Here is an 11,043-nt window from a genome sequence, read left to right on the forward strand (position 1 = left end):
GCAATCAAAAAACCTTGATCATAGAAATTTTACTTTGGAGGGCAAAAACTTGTTTTTTGAACATAATGTGCTCTCCTCTCAAGCCATGTGTCTCCCTTCTTGATAGGATGAGTGAAGTGGATGCCCCTTCAAGAATATGTGGTCACATGACCAACTTCTTCTATGGTTTTCTAGATAACAGGGGCCCCATGGCACAAATTACCCCACTCTCCCCTACAGTGTGTGCAGGTGAGATTAAAAAACCCGAAGAGGTTTATAAGGGAGATCTCATCTCAGTAACAAAAATAAAAGACCACAGCAGTAAACAAATCAAGCAAAGTTATAAAGATAAAATCAAGAGCTTCAAAGGTCACACATAGATTAGGAATATGTAGGTAGCCTATTTGACACTACAGTGACTGGTGTCACAAAAATCAATCAAGCAGGTGTTTCCTGTTGGTAATAACCTATAACATTTTGGTTACTGTAACTGTTTGTGGGGTTTTTGTTTTTGTTTTTTTAATTAATGACCCTAATTCCGATAAGATGACACCATAACCATGTCACACAATAATTTGTCCTGCTAGCTTGATTTGAAAAACTGTGCTTTTACATTATTTGGGATTTTTTTATTGGGAATTTTATTCAATAACATTCAAAAAGCAACAACCCTTAATTTAGAAAAAACTCCTATATAGCAGCAGACCATTTATGGGTGGCATGATTTATGACGTGAGTATGTCTTGTCAATGTTAACAATGTTAAACTATCAGGGTTTTCGGTTGTTTTTTCCAAGATGATGTGCCGATGACGGGTTTGAAGATCACAACCTTCCTGTGCATGTTAACGCTTTCCAGAGAGGGTGAGTGTGGCGTTCATAAAATATGTTAAAACTGTAATTGATACTTTCATTGTTTTCATTTGTTACACTGTGTTGAAAGAATAAATTTCCCAAGCATAAAATACAGTAGGCCAGAATTTTGTTGATTTTCATTTAAACAGGTTGTTTTACTACTGAATATTTGATTTAATTTAAACAATATATATATTTAATAAAGCAGGCCACTAAATAGCCTGTTTCTAAGTGAATGGGCAGACGTCTTCTTCCTAACAGTAATAGAGTCTCAGTGGCTTATATTTGGACATAAATGCCTCATTCTGTCAGGTATTGGACAAAAACAGTATTTTACTGAAACTTGATTTACAGTTTCCTGACTGTTAAATATGTTGCATACTTAAAGGGAATCATCTGAATGTGTTTTTTTGTTTTTGTTTTTTGATGCAAGTTTCTAATTAATAAGCTCTGAACCTCCTGTGTTCCAGACACTGAGGTGTCCTGTGTTTTCATGGAGAGCTGCATCTTAACGTGCAGCTTCCAGGGCGGCAAGGATGTGGTCGTCCACTGGATGGAGTTGACAGCTGGAAACCTTCATGTCCACTCCTACTACCACAACCAAGACCAGCTGGCGTATCAGGTCCAGAGCTTCAGAGGCAGAACATCACTGTTCCAGGACCAGATCTCCAGAGGAAACGCCTCACTGCAGCTGACAGGGGTGAAGGTTCAGGACCAGGGGAGATACAAGTGCTTCACCAGCACCATCAGAGGAAACAAGGAGTCATTCATTGACCTGAATGTGGACGGTATGAGAAACACACAGTAACGTTTTTGTCTTTGTTATTTTTCATGCAAATCAATGATAAATTCACATTAGAACACTTGGTGTCATATTCATACAATTTTATTTCAGCTCCAGTGGTTAAAGTCGACCTCCAGCAGGTTGGAGACATCATCACCTGCAGCTCAGAGGGGATCTACCCTGAGCCTGAACTCACCTGGTCCACCAGTCCTCCATCCAACTTAAATCTCCAGCAGAAAACCACTAAACAGAAGACTGAGCAGCTGCTCTACAACATCAGTGGTTCTCTGATACGTTCAGATACTGATCTGATCTACAGCTGCACCATCAGCACTCGCAGTAACTGGAGGAGAGTCACTTTGTTAAAACCGGGTCAGTGAGCAAGTACTTTCACTCAAAAAATGTGGTGCAAATGTAATGTTCTACTTTCCTTAAAGTAGAACATTTCATGCTGCACGTGTTCAATGAAATAAGTTCTGTGGCATTCAGTCTGACTGATGTTGAGAGGCCCAAAGTGCAAAGAGAGTATCCCCCATACTGTTAGACTACGATCAACAGCAGCTTGTGTGACCCAGGTGTGATTCTTACCAGAAACTGGTAACTGAAACTAGAAATGAAAACTTGAAATGTTCATGTTTGTTTCTGTGTTGTATCATTGCAGCTTCTATCACTGTGTCCTACCATGAAGCAACAATCTCCTGCTCCACCTCCAACACCTCTGTCACAGGCTTCAGTCTCACCTGGAGATTCAACCAGAGTCAGATGATCCTGACTCAGACCAGAGCTGACGTCCTCTACACAGTCTCAGAGGAGTGGAGGCAGCAGGTGAAGGGTGTGTCAGAGTCAGGCAGCCTCATGCTACAGGACTTATCTTCACATCATGAGGGAACATACACCTGTGAACTGAGAGATGCTGAGGAGACGCTGATAACCAACACTGTCCTCAGGATAGAGGACAGTCCAGGTGAGGGACAATCAAGTGAGAAACTGTTATTACGGTGTATCTGTGACCTGTAACAATCAAAACAACAAAAACACAATGATGTGAGTCACTGAATCTTTTTCTGTTTCAGACATTTCAACCAGTGTTGGGGGCATTATAGGATGGGTGGTTGTAGCTGTTGCAGTGGTAGTAGCTGTCCGGCTGTATTGTAAAAGAAAACAAGGTAAAGTTGAATTTGGTTACACTTTATTAATTCATTTACTGTACTGTTTGTTGTTTCTATTGGTGTTTTACTCTGAACATCTCACAGGTCAACAGAGATAAAACAGCGGTCAGCAAATGTAAGTAGACCTTTAATATTTCAAATGCATCATCAAGTTTTAACCTATTTTCTGCTGTTGCTTCTAGTTTGTATTTTCCACAGTTTTTTTAAACTGATTATTTAGTCAATAGAGCAAATGATTGAAATCCAGTCTGTATTAAACTCTTCCTCAAATACAGTAGCCTATAAGATTAAACATCTGATGCAAACCTTAATTTAATTTTGTTTGCAGTTAACGTCAACCTATGAATCCAGCATCTCAGGTGGGTGAGAGGAGGATCTTGGCCAAGCTGACATCACTCATGGATGATGGAAGTTCTAAGCAGCTCCTTCAGCAACAGACTGCTGCATCTGTGGTGCAGGACGAAGCACTGCAGGTCAATCATTCCAACAGCCATCAGACTGAACAACACCAGTCTGACTATAACAACCTGCACTCTGGATGCTTTACCACTTGACCTTTCTTTGCACTAAATGATCTGCCATCTTTGCACCATTCACTTCATTTGTGTTTATAACAGACTGTACATTTATTTGTTTTTCATGCCCCCACACACTGTGCAATATTTAAACACTGAGCAAACATTGTTGTATATTTTCTTCTCAAATAATTTATAATGGAAAACTTCACACAAGAGACAGAGGAACAGGAACAGATTCAGCTCTGTAACAAACCTAAGTCATATACATCACCAGCAAGTTTGGCTTCAGGTTATTTACTATGTTTTGTTCTACTATGGCACTAACGATATATAATATTAAAATGCAGCTTCAGGTTCTCTGTTTCTGTCCTAATCTCTGCTAGTTTAAAAGTGGACAAATATGATGTCACAAAGTTCTGCTGACCAATCAGAATCCAGTAATATTCACAGTTAAATGTAGTTTTTTTTTAATCAGATTTTTATTTATGAAATTGAACAGTATTTATTTCTTCATTCAGTCATTAATATTGAATGTAACAGAGGAAAAACTTTAAAAGATGTTTTCAGGGTGTTTGAAGAACCAGTCAGACTTTTAGTTATAGCGACTTGCACTGAACCATTTGCAGTAGTTAGTTTCAGCAGCTGCGCTTCATTCTCATAATGTATTGGTAATTACAAAAGGAAATGAAGTAGTCAGCAGCAGTATGTGTAGAAATACCCAAAGAGCCACATACAAAGTGCAACAGCAAAAATGCTGAGTGTTGTTGTTTTTTTCTTTTTTAAGTTGTATTGTCAGTGTTGTTTTTAACAACAGTACTCAAAGAACCGCAAGTTGTTATTTTTGCCAACTTTTCAGACATTTACTTACAGTGCAGGTAGTGTGGTGTAGTCTGTCGTTATGTTTCAGGTTGGTTTTTTTGGTTTGTCCTGTTTGGATTTCTTGTCACAGAAAAAATACTTGTATATCACTATTTTGTGACTGATATTTCCCATGTATGTACACATCTATAATAAACATCCTGAACTATAAGTCAAAGAATGAGTGAATCCCATTTTTTTGATTTTGTGATACAAACAAAAATGGTTTCTGTGTTATGACTTAAGCTACAGACCAAACACACACATGGTATTTTTACTAAAGTGTTATTGTATTGATTCTACTAGCAGCTGATCAGTGCTTTCAGTTTCTGACCAGCAGAGGGTGTTAAAACTTTATCAGTATCAGTCAGTCAGAACATGATCTTAGCCTGGAAAATAAGATGAACAATGACAAACGGCTGCTGAATGTGATTTTTCTGTCTTGACTCAACAGACATATGCGTATCTGTAGTATCTCAAACTAGGGCAGCGGTCCCTTTCCCTGAAAAAAACATAAAATACAGTGTAGTAGCAGCTTGTCCTTTAAGGCCCCACCCCCTTTTCTCCTGGGAACAGAGACCAACAGGTGGAGACACAAACAGGCTTGTTTCACAAGGAAGCGGATAACATATTGGATGTCCTTCGTCTCTTTGATCTCTAAGACAGGTGAGTCATTGAAGAAAAAAAGAAAAATGAAGCCACCTGTAACTACCTTATTAATGGGTTGTTTGATACGATTCTAATAAAAAAATTGAAGTTATCAGAAAATTACTGAGTAAATACTCAGTAATTTTCTACTTCTGTAGGCAGCACAGCTGAATGATGACATTAGAAATAGGGGAGGGGGGAATTTAACTCATTGTTGGTAATAAGAATTACATTGATAAAGTCTTGTGTTTCACTGTCCTTCTACCTTTATGTAACCACAGTCGTGATTTACTGCCATGGCCATATTTAAATTTAAATTTTTAATTTTTCCAAGTTAATGTGCCAATGGCAGGCGTTGGGGGCACCCCGTGTCTGATGATCACAACCTTCTTGTGGGTGTTACATCTTTCCAGAGAGGGTAGGTGAGGCGTTCACTGCCTGTCTGATCTTATTCCAGTCAAGATATAAACTATGCTTAAATTGTGACTGATACATTTATTGTTTTCATGATTTACGTTGTGTTGAAAGAATAATTATCTCCAATAGCAGCATAAAACAGTGGCCAGACTGTTATCAATGTTACCTTTATGCTGTTACTTTTGCTTGAAAATTATTGAATGAAGTAGCAACAAATATCTATCTATCTATCTATCTATCTATCTATCTATCTATCTATCTATCTATCTATCTATCTATCTATCTATCTATCTATCTATCTATCTATCTGTGTTGTATCATTTCAGCTTCTATCACTGTGTCCCACCATGAAGCTACACTTCCCTGCTCAACCTTAAAGACCAACTTCTCTGGTCTCACCTGGAGATTCAACCAGAGTCAGATGATCCTGACTCAGACCAGAGCTGACGTCCTCTACACAGTCTCAGAGGAGTGGAGGCAGCAGGTGAAGGGTGTGTCAGAGTCAGGCAGCCTCATGTTACAGAACTTAACTTCACATCACGAGGGAACATACACCTGTGAACTGAGAGATGCTGAGGAGACGCTGATAACCAACACTGTCCTCAAGATAGAGGAAAGTCCAGGTGAGGGACAATCAAGTGAGAAACTGCTGTTATTTGTCATATCTGTGCCCTACAACAATCAAAACAACAAAAACACCAGCATTAACCATTATCTGTGATATCTGTGCCCTGTAACAAACAAAAAAATATCATAATGAAACAAGCAAATATTTTCAAGGGATAGCAGAGTTTCAGCGGCTTATTTATCACTCATCTGGACATAAATTTGTCAGGTTTATGGCTCAGTATTGGACAAAAGGATCTAAAATTATTGGGATAAACATTATAAAACTAATCTTTTTGGTTTTTGATGTGACCTCCTGTGTTACAGACACTGAGGTGTCCTGTGTTTTCATGGAGAGCTGCATCTTACCGTGCAGCTTCCAGAGCGGCACTGATGTGGTCGTCCACTGGAATCAGATGACAGCTGGAGAGCTTCATGTCCACTCCTACTACCACAACCAAGACCAGCTGGGACTCCAGGACCAGAGCTTCAGAGGCAGAACATCTCTGTTCCAGGACCAGATCTCCAGAGGAAACGCCTCACTGCAGCTGACAGGGGTGAAGGTTCAGGACCAGGGGAGATACAAGTGTTACACCAGCACCATCAGAGGAAACAAGGAGACATTCATCAACCTGAAAGTGGACGGTATGAGAAACACACAGTAAATGTTTTGTCTTTGTTCTTCTTAATGCAGTGCATTTAATGTACATTAGAAAATATGACATAATATTCATAGTAATTATCAAATTCTTTCAGCTCCAGTGGCTAAAGTCGACCTCCAGCAGTTTGGAGACAACATCACCTGCAGCTCAGAGGGGATCTACCCTGAGCCTGAACTCACCTGGTCCACCAGTCCTCCATCCAATGTGACCTTCAAGAACCAAACTAAAGTCCAGGAGACTGAACAGCTGCTCTACAACATCAGTGGTTCTCTGATACGTTCAGATACTGATCTGATCTACAGCTGCAACATCAGCACTCGCAGTCACTGGAGGAGAGTCACTTTGTTTACAGGTCAGTGAGCAAGTTCTTTCACTCAAAAACTGGTCTGTCTGTCTGTCTGTCTGTCTGTCTGTCTGTCTGTCTGTCTGTCTGTCTGTCTGTCTGTCTGTCTGTCTACTGTATCTATCTATCTTTGTCAGTCTTTCTATGTATATCTATCTATGTTTATGTGTTGTATCATTTCAGCTTCTTTCACTGTGTCCCACCATGAAGCAACAATCCCCTGCTCCACCTCCAACATCTCCCTCACAGGCTTCAGTCTCACCTGGAGATTCAACCAGATGATCCTGCTGATCCTGCTGCAGCTGTTGCTGCAGGGACAGTAATTGGCTCGGCATGCTACTATAAGAGAAAAAAAGGTAGGCTAATCTTACATTTTTACATTTTGCCTATAGTTTTTAATTCATTTCTTGTTTGTTGTGTGTATTGATTATGTTTATGGATTCTGAACATTGAAAGTAGAATAAAGATATCCAGAATAAGTGGAAAAGCCAGGTTGGAAAAACAAAGCACCGCCGCTGTCATAAAGCTCAGAGAGAGCGCGGCGGACTACGTACTGATTGAATGTGGGAGTAATCCAAAATTATAATCACAACTCTCACAAATTAACAGTTGAATGCTTTAATTGTCTTAATGATGAGCAGTGGAAGTTTACATTACACAATTCTCTTATAATCTAAAGTAAAGTTCATACAGCACAAAAGTGGCCAAATGTGCAACAGGTGAAGATTAATAATATATACGAACATTATGCAGTCTGGTGCTTCAATATATTGCTGATAACAATGTTCAGATGAGGTGTATAAATTACTCACTCAATTTTATTCTTGTTTTCTTACCTCAACCAATATTTAGGCCTATATACTGTATTTTGTACCGTAAGAAACCAGTGATATAGTACTAGTGGTCACAGAAAATATCATAGATGGACACAGATAGCAAAAATAGTGAGTATTGTCTGAAGAACATCCAGTGTCCACAATTCTATGCTATGTGTTTTACAGAATGCACAAACTGTAAGACATCTGTATGTCCTGCATCTGAAGAAGCAGGCAGCGCTGCAAATATTCAGTGTGAGAAGCACATGAATGGGACTAATTATGAAAAATAATAGCCTAATAAATATTGTAAATGTTTCATGTTTTTTGATTATTGTAAATTTATTTTGTTTGTTTAGAAATCAGACCAATATGTACGTAAGAACATGGAATAACTGTATGAAACACATTGGTTTCTGATCAGAGTGACTGCACAGATAAAGACAACAGAATCAACTAAGCCTGGGTGCTAGCCTGGTCTGGAGCAGGATAGCTGCAGAGAATAAATCACCATAGTAACTTGACCAGGATAAATTTAACCTGCTTTCAAACATATTATTAGGAGATATCTGAATTACACTTTGTCCTCCCAGTCATATGAACTTATACCTTGTTGTGCATCTTATTCTACATCCATCCCTCGTTGAGTTTTTGTGATTCCCCTGACATTGTCCTGGAGTGTCATGCCCTTCGCTCTGTCTGCTTACCTGTCGTGTGTTTGGTTTATGTTGTGTTGTCTCCATGAACTGAGAAAAACTTTGAATGAATAATAATAATAATAACCTGCTTTCAAACAACCGATTCAAGGCTAAATTAAGCCAGGATAACCAACATATCCTGGCTTAATCCCTTATCTAGGTTTCAAACAACAGGCCAGTTAAGGTTAACAGTGATACAAGAGGGGTCATCAAAGATGAGTATACTTTTACAAATTCACTGTCAAGTTATAACCTGTTTTCCCTGTTGTATCTAATTTTCTCAGTCATTGTAAACAGCATGTTAATATTACATCCTGATGGGTTTTTATGTATTTTATTATAGTAATACATCAATTACATTAATCCCCTCAGATAAAATCTAGTTTATTATTTATTCAGTCATTGATGTTTAATCTGTGTGTATAGAAGTGTGTGTTGTGTTCAATTGAAATTGGAGTTGTTTTCGAGGCAAATGCAGAGCGGTGTCGCGCCGAAAAGAGACTGCTTGCTGAAAAACTGCCACCGACGGGAAAGCTCACCCCAAAAAAACTCTGTCTCGTAACTTTCAGTTGCTCCATCATTCTAAACATAGCTTGCACTGACAATTAAAGGTAACAAACCTACTCCTAAAACTATAGGGATTATGGCAATAGGCCAATTTACCAAAATCTTGAACTATCCCTTTAAGTGTGAATGTTAGTAGCTACACTGTTCTACACATTTTACACAACATGTCACTACAGGAGTTCTACTGAAAATTAAAAAATGTATTTCAAAAAAAACAAAACATGTGTTGTTGTCTTCTGTCTTGGTATTTTAAGGTAACTGCAACTGTTTTAACTTTGTTTTCAGCGTCCACTCAGCAGATGGAGCTGTAAAGTCACTGGTGGTGACGCTATGCAGGCCTCTAAAGTTCAAAACTTTGAAAATTCATAACAAATCAGCCATAGTGCTACAGCTTTGGAACTTTCACCAAAATGCAGCCCCAATACCAAGGAGACCTTTGTACACTTTACACTTCAACATCAGTTAACAACATCATTAACTTATGGAGCAAATCAATCATTGTTAAAAACAAATTACCAACATCTAAATGCTGTCTATGCAATATGTGTATTTTCACATTTTTGTCTTGATGACTGATTTTCTTTTTTTTTTTACAATGGTTTGAAATCTGCCTTTACATGCATAGGCAGCTGCTATCATGTGACTGGCTTAGTCAATTTGTGAAGCCTCACATGAACTGTCACCTGAGTGAGATATAAGATGGTCTTAGATGTCTGAGGTTGTGAGTTCAAGCTTCAACTAATGCAAAATTAACATTATACTGACAACTCTCTTGTCTTCCTATTCTCCTCTTTGTTGCTCGGAATTGCCTAAATTTGCCAAAAGAAAATAGCCCAGACCCAACTAATCGCTATAATAAATATAGCCTAACTTTTAAAATAATATAAACAAGTATTATGATTGGGATGTGCGAAGGGGAGGTATAGACCTGAGATCTTATTGTAACAGAGAAAACCCTAAATAGAGAAGTTTTCAGGGTGATTGAAGAACCAGTCTGACAGGGGTGGTGCGTGGCGCAGTGGTTAAAGCGGCCGCCCCATGTAGAGGCTACAGTCCTCAACGCAGGTGTCCCTGGTTTAAATCCCGCGTCGGGCAGACCTTTCCTGCATGTCATTCCCCCTTTCCTGTCGATCTCACTATGTACTATCAAAAAAAGCCAAAAAAAAAAAAAAAAAAGAACCAGTCTGACATTTAGTGACCTGCACTGATTGAACCATTTGCAAAAACTACCCAGAAAACACACATTTTGCAACCACAATGTGAAACAGCAGTAATGCAGCTTTTAAATAATAAAATAATAGGCTAATCCCAAATCTTGAGAAATTAAAGATCTTACAAAAGAAAGTGATTCAAGTAATATCATGGACCAAGCTAAATGCCCCCCCCCCTCGATCCTCTTTTTTACAGTTACAAACTTCTGAAACTCACTGAATGTAACACTTTCCATAATGCTTGTGTAATGTATGATATAGCATTTAGACTCAATGACAGACTCAATGACCATCTCATCCCATTTTTTTTACCCACTCACGAATACAACACGAGAGGGAAACAACGTATAAAGGGAAAGAGACAGAAACTGAAATGTATAAGTCTTAGTGTGACCATTAAAGCAGTACTAAAGAACTTTCAATATTGGTTGAGTGTGGCGGCGCCAGTGGCCCAAAGCGGTAGTGTTTTGCCTGAATGAAGACTCCATTTCCCATGAGCACCAGTGCATAGCGCCGTAACATCCTGATCTCCCAATGCATGGAAATTAACAGCGGATCATTTCACAGTAAACACACATGCACAATCTGACGGAAAGGTGCCGCATTGCTGCTCCCTCCTCGTCGTGACCATAATACATCCATGGACGTGACTCGCGAAAGTGAAAGTGAAACTTAAGTGAGAGCCGGGTTCCTACGATGCTCCTCAAAGTTGCTTAGTGCCAGTGAAGGAGATACAGACCCCCTCAGGCCATGACAGAGGTGTCATTCAACCTGTTGTAAGTCGATGTATCATCACAAAAGTTATGAAAATATTATATGAAGATTGAAAAGTTCCTTAGTGTTGGTTTAAAGGACCACAGACTTGGAATGAGGTTGAGAGCACGATTAAAGAGTCTGCATCACTGTCTATTTTTA

The 11,043-nt window shown here is 39.0% G+C and overlaps 1 protein-coding gene across 1 annotated transcript in view; it reads left to right on the forward strand.

Moving 5' to 3' along the window:
• LOC146966842 (uncharacterized) overlaps positions 1–7,160 on the forward strand; it is a gene marked incomplete at its 5' end in the record, with an annotated part of 47,561 nt that extends 40,401 nt beyond the window's left edge. Inside the window, 9 exons of the mRNA XM_085764008.1 lie at positions 776–841; positions 1,303–1,620; positions 1,728–1,988; positions 2,278–2,595; positions 2,690–2,782; positions 5,580–5,849; positions 6,160–6,477; positions 6,589–6,846; positions 7,021–7,160. Coding sequence (XP_085620134.1) covers positions 776–841; positions 1,303–1,620; positions 1,728–1,988; positions 2,278–2,595; positions 2,690–2,782; positions 5,580–5,849; positions 6,160–6,477; positions 6,589–6,846; positions 7,021–7,160 — 2,042 coding nt within the window. The remainder of the gene's footprint in view (positions 1–775; positions 842–1,302; positions 1,621–1,727; positions 1,989–2,277; positions 2,596–2,689; positions 2,783–5,579; positions 5,850–6,159; positions 6,478–6,588; positions 6,847–7,020) is intronic.
• Positions 7,161–11,043: the final 3,883 nt, after the last annotated feature.

The sequence above is a fragment of the Trachurus japonicus genome, chromosome 20 (genome assembly GCF_045865225.1).
Source record: "Trachurus japonicus isolate A0001 chromosome 20, Traja_1.0".
Lineage (NCBI taxonomy): Eukaryota > Metazoa > Chordata > Actinopteri > Carangiformes > Carangidae > Trachurus > Trachurus japonicus.